At 38.2% G+C, this 15,412-nt stretch overlaps 1 protein-coding gene across 1 annotated transcript in view; it reads left to right on the top strand.

Moving 5' to 3' along the window:
• Positions 1-1,054: 1,054 nt before the first annotated feature.
• Positions 1,055-15,412, top strand: part of ADAMTSL3 (ADAMTS-like 3) — a 185,820-nt gene continuing 171,462 nt past the window's right edge. Inside the window, 1 exon segment of the mRNA XM_009330904.1 lies at positions 1,055-1,140. Coding sequence (XP_009329179.1) covers positions 1,066-1,140 — 75 coding nt within the window. The 5' untranslated portion in view covers positions 1,055-1,065.

Genomic DNA, 15,412 nt, shown 5'->3' with positions numbered 1-15,412 from the left:
AGGGGGACAAATAAAAATAAAAAAATCTTCTTCCTCTTATTGCCATAGTTAATCGAAACTTTTGAATGACAAAAGCATCCAGGAGTGCTAAAGATTTTGGGAGGGAGGGGGACTTTTTAATTTTTTTGGAGGGAGGGAATAAAACACTTATTTCTGTAAGGAATCTTAATTATGTTTTGTTGACAGGTGCAAGAACTGTTTGGATAGATGGTTCTCCTCTGGGATATCTGACCTTTTAGAAAGGAGTACTTTTTTTGGAGGAGAGATTTGCATTCACTCTGGGGCTTTGCAAAATAGTAGGGTGGTGGCTGGGAGGAGGAGAGGGAGGGCTGTTTGCATGCATATGTATTAGGGGTGCGTGGAACGTGTACTATTTTGAGATCACTGCGGTAATGAATCGCCTGAGGCAAAAAGATTCATTGACACTAACAGAATTAGCGGCATTGTTACATTATTTTTTTCTTGTTGGCACTTTTAAATTGAAGTTTTTAGTAAAAGTGACTGATAGTTTCGTGTTGGCCCTGTAATGGTGATGATTACTGAATTGATGGATTTTTTTTTTTTTTCTCTGCCCCGATCACTTAGTCTCTGAGCTGTTAACGATCAGAGCTTTCAAGGGCAATGCAAATGACTGCTGAAGTCCCAGGGCTGGGCTCTGAGCTTTGAGTGGGTGAAAGTGCTGGAACAGTACATCAGAAATACTATGCTCCTTGGATTTTACCTTCCGGAGATCAAGATGGGAGGGGTTCCCAATCTGATAAATTCTCCTGCATTCAGGAGATAATCAAACTTGCCCACTATTGCCAGCTTCCCCAACCCTTTCATTTTCCCCCCTTTCTCTTCCCTAATTGGAACTACCTCACCCTGCAGGCTGTGCTCATGGCATGCACTGCGCGTCTGCTCCTCTGGCCAGCACGAAACTCCGGTGTTTGCATTGCATTTCTTCCAAAGGCCGGTTCCGTGCCTTTGCCCAGTTTGCTTTAGTCATTGAAATTCTGGCGGAGCCCACTTGATTTTGTTTGTAACTTGAAACAATTTCTCTCAGCAGAGCCCCAAGGCACAAGGATGGCCAGCCCTAAAGCCACAGGGCTCTCCTGGGAGATCACTTGGCTTGCTATTGCTATCTGTGCTCATCTACAGGTAGGTAATGAACTTGTTGCTGTTGTCATGCCTGGTCCTTTATCAGATGATCTTGCTGCACGCTTTGAATTACTGTTTTTTAAACAGAAAACCGCTGAAGGAACTGCACTGTAAATAAAAGGTTCCTGATGAGAAGGTTTTCCTTTCACTGAATTTCAAAGACATCCATGTGGGAAATTAATATTCTCTCTCTTCCTAATAATATTGTACCTGACTTTACCAAATGGGGACCAAAGGGGGGTCTTGCCAGATGTGTAATGCCATGGGTCTTTCTAGGCAGCACAGCTGCTCTTTGCCCCCAGGAGGTTTAGCACCTGATAAATGTAAAGATACTGGAAGTGACAAGGGTTATATAAATACCTGGGTAGAAACAGCTAAAGCACTTGGAAGTCACTGTTGGGGGGGAAGGTGGTCCGAAAGGGGCTTTGCTTCAAGTGTTCAATGAATACAGGAACCGTGGAGGAAAACCATAGCTGCCAACTGATCTATTGCCTGACACATGAGCCTAATCACTTCCAAAAAGCGAGTATTTCAAGAAATACGGTGTGCTGGCATGCAGCAGAGATGTTGTTACAGTATGTCATTCTCTATACTGATAGTTCCTACAGCACAGAACGTTTCAAGGATGCTTCAGTCTTAAATACACCCAAATCCAGAAATCTTAGGAAAGGACATCTAAATAAACTGAAGAATATTTTTTGAAATAAATAGCATCATTTTTTTGAAGTATTGTTGTAGTTTTTGACAAAAAAGTAAAATCTTGGTTTTAAATAAAATCAGTGATGCTGTTTACTGTAATACTGTTATGTACTGTTTGTACTATTGCAATGCTGAGAAATGGTGGTTTCAAACTGGAGCCTGGTGTGCTGGGCATTATACAAACGTACATCCTGAATAATTTTGAACTGAAGGACAATACAGCAGGCAAAAATAAATTCAGAAGGGGTATGAAGAACTGAGGAGACTGTACTGGACAGCTGAGTAAGCTATGATCGATTTAGGGTGGAGTTTGAGGTTTAAGGTAGTGGGAATCGGGCCCCAATCCATTCTTAGTAGCACTGCCGAGCGCATTGTGTGCTGTGAGTCATTTGGCAGCTACCTGTTGATGAACACCTCCTGTATCTGTATTATGGTTGCAGCGAGTCGTGAAAGTACACTGGTTACTTGACTAAAGGACTCACCATAAAAGTAAAAATTATTGTTTGTATTAATTGTGCAGTAAACCGCAGTGCTTTCAGTGCATGTCCAAGCAGATAGGGAAACAGTGGGATCTTCTGCTTTTTGCTTGCATATTTCTTATGCAAGAACAAAAATGTTACTGATTTGCTGTGCCTGTTCAGCTTGTATTTTTGTGTGCGAGCAGTTGAGTGATGCTGTAATAACCGGTCCTATAAAACACTCAGAAAGTAGTATGTAAAGTTCACTTAATAGTTCTGTTCAAGATGAGAAGTTCAGAGAAGGGAAATGTCAACTTCGTGTTTGGGCCTTTTGGTTATGAAGAGACCATTTTTTTTTTTCTTCCACAATATATTTCTTGTATTTTTTTCTTTCATATTTTTCTTATTGTAGAACTGGAACCAGTAGTGGCACAGTTTCCTCTTCTCCACGAATGGTTTGGCATAGCTTCACTTGTCTCTTTATAATAAAAACAACCCGAACACATTGTAATAATCAATAGGCTATTGTGAGTAGCTTTATGAACATTTCAATCCAGGTCAAATTTTTTGGTCTTGATTGTCCTTTAAAATATTCTAATCTGTTTGGCATATTTCAGTCATTAGCACTTAACCCCAATCTTGTAGGAGGCCCTTCTGCTCCTAAGTTTTAGGTATTTTATCACAATTTTAGGCACATTAAAGGTATTTTATATTATTTAACATAACATTTTCAGTATCCAATAACCATTAATTCTTTAATTGGTTGCTTGGGGCCAGGCTATATGGACCACACACAGTCATTCTACCCTAATATTGTACCATAGCTTCCACTTGTGTTGTTTTTGGCTATTAAAGTGCTTATGTCTGGAGCTAATCAATTAGAAACAATTGGATGCTGGGCAAGGTCACAAGTCTATGTCATGTCACTTATGTGCAATTGATTAATTTCATCCTGCTTGAGGCAGGTACAGAATAAAATAATGACCATTTCAAAAGAATGTGGTGGAAATGTGGTATGAATGTAACGCAAAGAAAACTTTAACATGAGAAGTTGTGAAAAAGAGGTAGCTGTTACTGAGAAGAAATGAAAGTTAACTTTGGTTATAGGAGCCCTTTCTGATTGTTCAAAGCATGGTAACAAGCACAGCATGGTGTTTAGCTAGGCTCCAACCTGAACTCTGCCCTTACAGCTATGCAGTGTCTCAAGTTTGACAGAACTATTTTGTCAAGGGCAGATTAGTTGCTATACTAGTAGGTAAGTTAGATTTCATAGGACAACCCAGTGAATAGTTTACCACTGAGCATTGCTGAGCTGCCTGTTCATTAAATCTGTTCTGTGACCAAGAGCAGTGGCATAAACGACTCGGGAGGAGGTCGCTTATGGGCTAGCTTTGGCTGTGTTCTTCTGCAGACGCAGAGCCTACTCTTTCTGATATGTGCCAATATAAATGAAATGAATGGAACTGCGTTAGTCTAAAGCCAATGGTAATCCAAGCAAATGATGTCTGTATGTTTTTCTTAAAAACAAACAGAAAAACCTCGCCACCAAATGGTAGCAGCAACATGGAATCATTCATTGTTTCTAAAGATTTAAATGATGAGTCTATCCAAAGAAGTTACTGTATTCCACAGACTATATGTATTTGTGAACATTAATTATATCCTTGGCCTTGAATTTAACTATTCATGTGTATTTATTGCTAAATATGGTGTAAAAGGCTCCTCCTTTTTCTCACACGGTAGCAGGTGAGCTATCAATACTACAGACTTTAGGAGATGGTTAACTAATAAACAAAATAGAAGTATCCAAGTCCAATTTTGCTGGTTTTAAGTGATCTCTTGAGTACATATGGATCCATATTGGTAATTGAAAAGGCAGGATGTTCAGCCTGGTAACCCACTCTTTCTTAACCTCGTGAAAACATTTTACTACACCATTCAGCTAGATGCTGTTACGTTTGTTATGAAATGTTTGCAAGACTGCGTATGTGTATATTCTTACTAATGGATTAACGGCAGCAAGAAATGATGGCTAGCAGATTTATATAGACAAATATATATCATCAAGAATTTTACACATGGATTCATTTTAGATTTATCTCTGGTATGTTGTTTTCAAATCAGGAATATGCTGATATTTTCTTAGGTTCCTACAGTCCTAGTTAAACCCTCTGCAAGTCAGTCTGTTTCACCTCCAAAGACCGTGGAGCTGCTAATGTCCGAGGAGGGAATAACAGCAAACACACCGTGTCTGGATATTTAAGAAGCTTTAGCTCTGGGTTTCTATGGAAGGGAAAGTTTCATAGGTCACATACTCATTGAATAAACTGTTGGTTGCTCCCATGACTTATGTTTCTGCAATCCCTGCTTGCGTTATGTATTTTTCTAACTATCTGTGATATTTTGGATGTAAAGGATATACATGCTGAAAACATTATCTTATTCAAAATGATTCTGCCATAACCAATCTGCCAAAAACTACCAACATAGTAAATGTCTTTAAGGTTGAGTTTTGCAAGGCCAAAAATCTGATGTCCATTATATGACATAGTGGACTTGGAGACCATGTTTGTGGAAAACCTTTGGAATATTGTTTTACAGTCACTGAATGTATTGCACACCAATGTTCAGAAAATAGATTATGATCTACATGCCATACAATAGTAAGGATTCTTAAATGTCCAGTAACTTTAATAAAAAATATCAGGATGAGATTTGCAAGTCCAGAGTTAAATCTGAAGCAGTTTCACTTTTTTTGTAGGCAGGTCGCAATTCTGCACCCATCTGGAGTTTTGCCATCAGCCTCAATGGGCCTGTGGTTTTATTCTTAGTTTGAAGATTGAAATGCCTCTACTACAGACAAATAACACTTTTGAGACTCTGTAGAAGCGTTCTGACTTAAAATATTCATTGTTATTGACAAGGTTGTGACTCAGTGACAGCATTACCAGAAAACTTATGTAAGTTTCTAAGCTTGCTTTGCATTTATGACTAATAATGATTGCTCAGCCAGTGCTCATAGGATCTGAACTGCTGTTACCCCCAATTTACAACCCAAAAGAGTTGAATTGCCAGAAAAATTGTGATGAGTCTGTCTTGTGACTTGAGACACAAACTATGTGTGAATACTTATTTTTTTAAAATGTACTCATTTAAAAAAAAGAAGCCAACTATGGGAGATGACCAAGAGTATAGATGATATCAGTGAAGGGATCCTTTTACTATCTCATTTATTTGTTTTCATTTTCTCAGTAAATATCTTTATCGTAGTGAGCATGAGCGATGCTTGCAGTGATACAACTCAGAAAAATCAGCTCAAGCATGGTCCAAACCCATTCATTCTGATGCAGCAAAGGTGGTTTAGTCTCCATATCCAGCCAGGTTTTGAATTCTGTATCTACATCTTCAGACAGGGGTATCAGTGCTCACTGTGATGATAATTTTTGTTAAGGTTACACTAAAAATTGGGCAGAGAGTCTCAAATCAGTTGTGTGTAGAGCTGCAAACTGCTTGTTCCAAAACAAAATATCCAAGAGTTGAACACATTTAGAGAAGCCTCAAGTGCAGGAATAATCTCTCACAACAGCCAATAGCTTCTCATTTCTCTTGAAAAAGTAGTGAAGAAATGAAGGAATAGCTCTAGAATAATCTTTGGTCTTAGCAGATACTTGAATGCTTAGTCATTGATAATTACTCATTCAGGTCTGCTTGGTGCAGCTGGATCCTTCATATTCCTTACCAAATTGGGGCATAAATGGCACTGAGGGTGGCAGTTTCGCACAGTGCACCAAATTCCATTCCTGCCTTTGTATCACAGAAAATGTATGTGATTGATTGTACTGATATCAAAGCCCTTTTACCGTTCGTTCAGAAATCATGATTTGGCCATCCAAAATAATGAGTTTCGCTTCAAATAATGCACATTTTAAAATCGGAGTCCTTTTTATTTGCTTTTACTTCTAGAACCTGTAGGGTTCACATTTATGTCTTTATCTGCAATTTTTGGGCTTGAAGCCTTTCATAAAATAGTTCTCCTTGCTTACCTGAATCCAGGAGCTGGGGTTTAAGTAAACACCAAATATAATGTGGCTTGCAATGAAGTAGTAAAATATATTAATTTCAGTGATAGTGGGAGCAGATTTATAATTGTGCCTCTCTACTTGTTTGTGTTGTAAGGCTATGCAAGAAATCTTGGGGCATGAGTTATATCATACTGTGCAAATGTTGTACTTTACTGTTAAGTCAGCGCTTTGTTAAGATTTTATGTAGTTGATAATACTGATGATAAAGTCTTGTGGCTGCATACAGTCTAACACAGTCTTACTTGAACAATTCCAGTGTAATCCTTATTATGCAAAATCTCTGTAAAACAGAGGGAATTTGTGCATGGTGAAAGAGTGGGTTTGCTTTTGAAGTACAGTTTGCTAGTGAGCACAACATTCCAGAAGGGACATTGGATATAGCCATGGCAACTCTGGAGAGGCAACTAAGACCCACATATGAACTGTATAGCACTGCAGTTCTGATATGCCCTCTGCACTCACTTTATTGTCACTGATAGATAAATAATTCCTTTAGGTTTTGAAAGCATGTATATAACTTTCTTTCCCCTAAGAGGAGAACTTTTCTTGATATTAGCTGAAGTGTGTACACTGCCAAGTGCTCTTGAATTTAAGGGTTATGTTTTCAAAAAGGCCTCTCTCCAGCTTCTAGGAGGAAGTACGGTTCTGCAAACTCACTTTTTGATGACTGTCAGCTATGCAAGGGTGCTAAACCTAATGCCAACATAGCAGCATTTTCAGAAGGGTCTGTGTCATGTGGAGCCTTTGTTTTGATGATTTTCAGTAAGACTTGGGACATCAGTTAAACACAAATGCTGTTAAGTACTTTACTGTGGTGGCAGGTGCTTAGCTGGATTTTTTTGAAACAAGTGACAAGGTAAATTTCAATTAATCCAATGGGAACCAGGCATTGGGTGCCTTAGGCTTAGGCTAAGCATTTGTCATCATAGTTAGCTTATTAAACCAAAACTTTCACCCTTAAAACTCTTTTGAAAGAATAGGTTTCCGGTGTGTAAATTCTAGTACCTGGGTGTGTAGATATTCGATAATACTTGAGAAGTGCAAGTACAAGCATCACGTGATTATAAAGGGAGGGCAGTTTTTGAAACCTTGGCCTAATATATCCTTTCCAGACAGCATATTACATAAATTGTTTAGGAACAATGTTATTTCTGTTTCTAATTTTATATTTATTAGGTTTAACATCGTTATGGAGAGAAAATGAAAACAGTATTCTTGGTCTGTTTTGAGAAATGTGGTTTCCAAGAATTGTCAGTTTGTCATGCTTCTGGATCCACTAGAAACACAGTGAATGCAAGTCAGCTCGACTGAATTGCGAAACAATATTAAAAATGCATTTACGATTGCAATTACTAGATTGTTGTTGTATGCTAACTGTTGTCATTTGTGTCACGGTGGGAGGTCCCAATTGGTTAATGATGTTGTTTTGTAGCATTAAGTGGAGCATTTGTTTATATGTGGAAACATGTATTTCTGTATTTATGTAATGTTTTTTCTGTCATCAGGTGCTTTGCCAAAAATCGAAGCTGCTTAAAATTTATAGGACACAGTCTCTTGTGCATGCAAGCAGAACAGGGCATAGTTTATAGTGTGTATTTGTGAAAGGACCTATAGAGGCTCACTCTGTAGTAAATGCAGACATAAAGAAGAAAGTTTTAGCTGCCTGATCTATTGCCTTCTAGTATCATAGAAGTAGATGACATGGGCACACCTGCACTGCCACAGAATGCAAAAAGAGATTGTGTTCTCTCAAGCTCTGGCAATAAATGTTTCCTGGCCTGCACCTTGCAGAAGCTCTGAGAAGGCTGCAGAAACTGCCTTTATTCCCAGCTGGCTTATTCAGCAAGAAATTATCTACCTCCAAAAAAAATCCCCCCCTTTTGTTGTGAGTTCTTTGCTTGTATACGTGGCTGCTCCAGGCCATCTACTGTCATGGAGAAATGCGAAAGGACAATGCAAGTACTGGTTCCGATACATTCAGGTTCGCCTCTTCTGATGGGAGTTTTCCTTGCTTTCCCAGCTACTTCAGCCTCTTGTTGGGTGTAGCAGTGGCGTGGAAGCAGAAGGCTAAACAATCTCAGTGCTCTCTGTGGATGTATAACAAATGAAATATGCTAAAATATGATTTGGCTTCCTCTCTTGAGAGTCTCCTTGTATTAGATGTTTTCAAGGTCTCATTACTCATTTGGTGTTTTGTTTTCTTGAGTCTCCAAATGGTTTTAAACTGTCCCCTGGTTGACTAACATGGATGTTGACTGAAAAAACCCAATAGCATAGAAGTGTCTTGAGTATTGCCTGCTTGGTAGATGATGTTCTAGTTGGAAACTGCCAGGTACGTCCAACATATTACTGATTCTTTCAGCTGATCTTATCAACACTTTTGTTAGAAAGCAGAAGAGGGAATACATCTGTCACTGGAGAGAGGTGTTGTGTATGCTGTGTAGGGATTTTACTAATGCCACTAACTGATAAGACTGCTTGAACAGGCTCTGTTTTTGTCGCCTGATTTTATAACTTTATTTATATGAATATAAAGTGCTTTCTGTGATTAACAATTACACTTTTCCTCTAGACAGGTGATTCTCAGGTAAGTCTTTTCATGGAATAGCCAGCAAAGAGCTTGGCAGCAGTTAACAGTGCAAATTGAACGGCAGGAAATGCTAGGAAGGGAAGCTGTAAAACAAAGCAAAGGGTATCATCCTTTCACTGTATGAATTCCTGGTTTGCCCACACTTAAGTACTGTATACAGTTCTGATCCTGTTATGAATGGGGTGGAAAGGCTAGACAGGGATGAGCTGGTAACTTGTTTCTTCTAGCGTAAGAACTGAGTGCCATTAAATAAAACTACTAGGAGACAGATTCAAAACAATGAAAGGTGGTTGTCCTCCATGTAATGATCTTAGGTACTCCTTGCCATACAGTTTTTTTTTCAGTAGAAGGTTACATGGGTTTCAGGGGAGACAGGACAAGTACTGGGAAGATCTACTAAGAACTACTATATAGACAAACCACAGCAGGCTAAGAAAAGTGGGTGAGTTCAGGAAAGTATTCCAGGGAAGTACTGTACATACTTGCTCTGGATGTCCTCTTTGGGTGTCCAGTTATGGCTACTGTCGGAAGCCGATGGGCTAGATGGATCCTTGGTCTGAACCAGTTCAGCTGTTCTTATGTCATTTTGATGTTCCTGGGGACTACGCCTGAGGATTGTTGAACTAGGAGTTAGAACCAATGCCTAGACCTACTGTTACTTGTGACTCATTGTTTAAAAACTAACATTAAAGAAACACATTCTCCAAACTCCAGGTGTATCTGGAGGTACATCCTGGATGCATAAGAACTTGCTCAAAGCCTACATAGCTGCCTACATTCTGAGCTGCTTTGTGTCTGCCTGGAATATATTTTAACATTGTAATTAAATTTTCTTGTTACAAACATTTTTATTATGTTTCTGGCACATTTTCAGATTTTGAGTATTTTCAGAGTATGCAAGGAAATTTGGGTCATCTTGCTTAATTGCTGGAGTAGTTTCTTGTTTTTAAACAAACACTAGTATTTCCTTGAGCAAGATAAATACAGAAATGGCTTCAGATATTTTACTAAATAAGGCTTGGCTTAAATTCCACTTTGATTATGTGGTCAGTCCTTCTGTAAGACACAAATATTCCAGACATTTTCCCTGCATGAGTGCGCACTTGCCTTCACCCCAGCGTTGAAACTGTGCACCCAAATGCTTTTCCCATTTCCTCTTCCTACCTCTTTCAGTTAAATTTAGAACACAATAGGTTGGTTAAAACTATAAGAAAACCTCCAGAATGCCATCTTAACGTATGGGTTTTTACCATGCAGCTGTTTATCTTCTGCTAAAAGGAAACTATAAATGTATTTTTAATGCCAGGAGCTGGGCTTAAAATGCCATTACTTATCCGGTGGGAATAGATTTGAAAATTAGTAAGCAATTAGATCAGTTGGCAAATACATTTTAGTTAATGTTGCAAGTCTCATGTGCCTTTCAAATATCCTGTTAGCATCACCTGTTCTTAACTTGCAACCTTTTAAATCTTCACCTAGTCTTAAATAGCAGCATTACTTTGAAAGGGAAAATTTTCTGTATATTTTTAATTTTTATTTATGAGCTGAATTTTATTTTTTTTTTTAAAGCTTGCATGGTTTCTCCAAGGGCAAGAAATGTACTGGGAACACTAAGCTTTTCTTGGAGAAAATTTCTTCCTGTAGATAACCATCTTGCGAAGGGCCTTAGCTGGGATAACAGAACATGTGGGTCTTGTTCTGATCTTTTGAACTTGCTTGAATTATGTCCTTAGCAAACACCAATGATGTATTTGTTTATAATTGCTTATTTTTCTTGCTGAATTTAGACCTCTGTGAGCCATCTGTCATATGTCACATAGAAGCCACTATTTAGAAATGGGAAAAAGGTAGGAATTGTAGACTTTCTTTTTTATTATTTCAAATGTTAAGGGCAGTCCTTGAGAACACTGAAGAAAAGACCTTGTCCTCTTCAACTGTACTGTAGGAGCGTCCTGTCATTCCTTGTCTGCCAAAAGTTCACGTTGAATCAGTGGTAGTACGAGGACTCTCAGCCTAGGCACTACAAAACCTCAGTCCTGAAAAAGATCCAGGCTGGGGAGCCCCATGGACTTCATTAGGTTGCTGTGCCACAAGTGAGACCTTATTTTGTAAAATTCAGGCTTTCTATTTCAACAGTACAGCATTCTGCACTTTGAGTAACAGTGCCAGTGAAGTCTGCAGGCACTTTGCCTGAGACATCAGTGGGAGTTTTTCCTGAGCAAGACCTGCCCATAGGAAGCAAACTGAGGCTGAATTTCATCAGTGCTAACTAGTTGGTTATCATATTTCCTGTTGTGTGGTGTGAATCATTTCATCTCATCTTCATGTAACTGCTAAGGACAGATGGCATTTAAAGCTGTGTCTGCAGCTGTTAGTTTTCTTGAAAATTGGCTGTATTGATCCCTCTGGAAAAAAAGCAGAGATGATAAAAAAAGATAATTTGCCTGTTGCTTATAAGCCTTGCAAAATTTGAAGTGATTTCCATTTTTTTACATGTCACTTTTTTATTGTGTGTCATTGAAGACCATTTTATCAGGTGTTCCAGACCATCCCTGTTGGCAGGAATTTCTCCGAACTACTGCAGAGGGAAACATCAAAACCAGTCCTTAGAGCATGTATGCTGTTTTTCAGGAGAACTGAAGCAGAACATGGAAATTCACTTTTTAAAAATCGACCTGACTTTTTGCCAGATTTACTATATTCAGAAGATTCCTTTGAACCTTTTAAGGGGTTGCACTCTCCACTGCATGGCGCAGTTCTGCTAGTGAAAATGGAGGGAAACGCAAGCACACCATAAATAAGGAAGATATAGAGAGTTGATTTCTACATGTAGCATTTTGTCTGTGCATATGAAAATTGACATCATGGTGTTGGAATGTTGACCGTGTTTTGCATTTTGCTAGCTGCTCTTACTGGAAAGCATGTGTTTCAAAGGGAGTTTTCAATTTTTATAAGTCTTTGCCTCCATAATAGCCCAGTCTTATTTTGAATGTAGACTTCAGCTATGAATAAAATTTAACTCATGAAGTAAGAGATTCCTCTGGCACAAAATGTGAATGAATTATGCAAACATTAACCAGTAATGTGCATGTCTGGATCAGAATAGTGAAAGACAGCCTTTAGGTTCCTCTGTTACCACTCAACACTGTCTTACTCTGTTCAAGAATGCCTTACTTCAAGAGTAAGGATACTGAGCTCTGAGGAACTCCTCTCAAGAAAAGCTGTATTAAGTGTGGGGAAAGCATAGTTGGCTGCACAAAACCAATTGTTTGTGGGGAATTTTCACTAATGTGCTTTCTTAGCTCCAGATGGGTCTGTGAAAGAAGGGTGCTGAGAAGTGAAGAAAACAGACTAGCAGCAATGAAAAAGTGGCACTAGCCCTTCATCTTGAGAGTAATCATCAAATCAGTAAAATTTGCAAAATTCAATTAGATTATCTTTCAATAATGGGCTGGCCTCTCTCTTCAACCTTCATAATCCAATTCATTTTCCCAGAGTTTCAGGGTTATATACTCTGTAGAAAGTTGGCAACCCAAGTTTCCCATGTCATCAACTCTATCCAGTCTCCTGAGAGAAGAGTTTCCTGGTACAACATCCTTGCACCTGCTAGTTCTTCCCCAGCTCTTCTCAAAATCAGACCACTCTGAACCCCTTCATGAAAGTATTCCATGCTACTTAAGCAGTTTTATTAATTTTTATAATAATGTGATTCCCCACGTGATATGAGGTGGGTCCAATTCCATTAACCTGTCCTTGTGATGCAGACCCAAATTCTTGGTGATGTTTTCAGTGTCTAAGGTCGATGGGTTTGAAAGAGTTAGACATCTATATTATTCTGAGAAATTACATCTGCATCTTCAAGTTAAATCAAAAGTACCTAGTACCTGTCAACGTGTATATGCTTTTGTCTGCAGAGAAAAGCTAGCACTTTTTTTTTAAAAGGAGCATTTAGCACCCTAAAAAAATATAATTCCCCTTTGTAGGTGGTGGTGTGCAATGTTGAAAGCCTCAATTCACTGCTAAAGTTTTAGACTTTATTCCTATATGTATGCTATATGGAAATATGTGCATGTATACTGTATGTAAGTGCACTAATAAAGTCTCAGGCAAACTGAGATTGTCTTTAGTTGAGTTTTAGTCAGAATTAAGTGTGAGATAGCTGCAGGTTCCTGATGGACTCTTCTCTGCATATAAGTATAAAATACTTATTTGCTGCTGTATAAAATTTATTATTATTTATTATTAGCATATTTATACATATGCTGCTGTATAAAACAATATACAATTATTTACCCTGGTGTTATTTTTAGTTGAGAAATTAGACACAATCAGATCTTTTTGCACAGCTAAATGAGAACATGGGTCAAGAAAAATGAGGAATGATGTTTCACGTTGAAAGGTGATGCAGCTTGCTAGGCTGAATACCTGCTTGAACTGGGGCTTGCAGTGGCATGACTGGTCTCGTTAAAATGGGGGGCTGCTTGCCTGATCTTTGTGTTGGAATTGGCTCTTTTAATAAAGTAGCTTAGAAGAAAATCCTGTTCAGAGCTGCATAATTAACATTAGATAGGTCAGACTTCATATATGGAGCGCTTGAATTGAAATAAAATTTAGATTGGCGGGGGCGAGCTTGATTCTAATGGATCTTGCTTTCAGAAGCTGTTATTACTCTTTGTGGAGGCATTCTTGTCGATACTTGTTAAGTTCCGTTCCTTGATACTTGTTAAGTTCTGGTCAGCTTTTAAAATGCTGGTGTAGCTCATCTACATCCATTCCTCTTTTTGCAGGGCTGCCCTAGCAGCCTGTGCTGTTTATATGGGCTGTTAGTACCAGAGGATCTCTGCTGCAGTAGTCATTTTTCTCTCTCTGTGGATTTGCCTGCGGGTTGGTGTGGTACTCGGCTCTTCCGCAAGGCGCTGGAGTTGCAAAGGCCTCTCAGTGGGATCAGTCCATTCATGGCTGCTACGGAGGGCACATAAGAGCTCACAGTTTTCAGAGACATGTAAACTGACTCACAGGGCTCTCACCTATCTGTTATTTTCCTGTATCTTGTAAATAAATTAAAAAAAGTAAACCTTAACCAATTGAAAAAAAAATCATAATTATTCTTAATATTTCATCAGAACATTTCAATGCAAACAGCTAACTTTACATCTCAAATGTTCAATTTTTAATTGTCATGATAGCTACCTATGACTTTTATTGGTTATTTCTAGAATCCTATTTCAAGTATAGCAAGATTTGTGCAAGCTTTATTGTTAGGGGTGAAATTTAAACTTTATTAGGATTAAGTGTTTAATAGTATAATTTGCTGCATATGTTGCAAATACAAGCTGCTATGAATAGATCCTCTGTAAAAAAAAAAAAATCATTTGATATGTTATGTATGGACTTAAATTCAATATATTGTTATCTTTAACGAAAGGAAATTATAAAAAGAGATTTACAGAGAAGGGTTTATTCTATTAACTTGAATTTCTTTAAAATATTTCTCAACTGAAGTTGAGTTTGGTTTCTGTATTTTGATTTTGTTTAAAATGTGCTGTACATAACTTCTTTGTTCCTTGAATATTATTCTGAAAATAGTACAAATTGGCTATTTTTCTTACACACGAGAGGAGAAAAATAGTAGTAGCAGTAGTTGGAATATTTATTTAAGTGGGGTGCCCTGTTTTTCTATTTGTCCACTCACAGTAGACTTGAGGATTTAAGTGCAAGGTTTCCTGTTCTATTACTGGAATTTTTTAATTTAATTTTTATACCTTGTAAAGAACCGGGAGAAAGGCTTTCCTTTCCTACATGTCTTCAGCCCCCAGCCTCCCAGGAAGCAGTAGTATGGAACACATTGATTTAGAATAGGTATCAGGTTTTGGCTTGATGCTGAAGGAGCAAAAACAGGAGGGCAGCACAGCCCTGCGTTTTCCTGGTCTTCATGAGGCATTTGATTAATCTGTGAAATGCTGGTGATTGATTTGGATTCATAGGGCTTTTAGGCAATTTGGAATGATTCTGTGTTTGTAAATGGCAGGAATGAATAGTTTTGGCTTATTTTGAGACCATATTAAATCTTCTCAGCATAGGCATTTTGACTTGGAGATTGTCTTATTTTCCCATACTTCCTTTTAAAGTGTGTAGTTGCTTCTTTGAGGATTTTATTCAAGTAGGTAATCAGGCTTTTTTAAGAAATTGGTTGTATTTTCTATAGAACAATTTGCAGTCAGCCCCTTCCTCTGTTATTAAAGCTGAAGTAACACAAAATGAGGGAAATTGCTGCATGCATTATCTTAACTCTAAGAAAGGAAAAACACATAGGGAAGGGACAAATCTCATGCAGTCATTTTTGGATGGTTTTCTGCAAGAGGGCAACAAATTTCAGACCTTGTGTGGATGTGTAGGATTCCCTTCAGCCTTTCTACCAGGAACTATAAAAAGCTTGTATAAAG

Source organism: Pygoscelis adeliae, unplaced genomic scaffold (genome assembly GCF_000699105.1).
Source record: "Pygoscelis adeliae isolate BGI_AS28 unplaced genomic scaffold, ASM69910v1 Scaffold318, whole genome shotgun sequence".
NCBI lineage: Eukaryota > Metazoa > Chordata > Aves > Sphenisciformes > Spheniscidae > Pygoscelis > Pygoscelis adeliae.
This window is presented reverse-complemented; position numbering and strand designations above follow the sequence as displayed.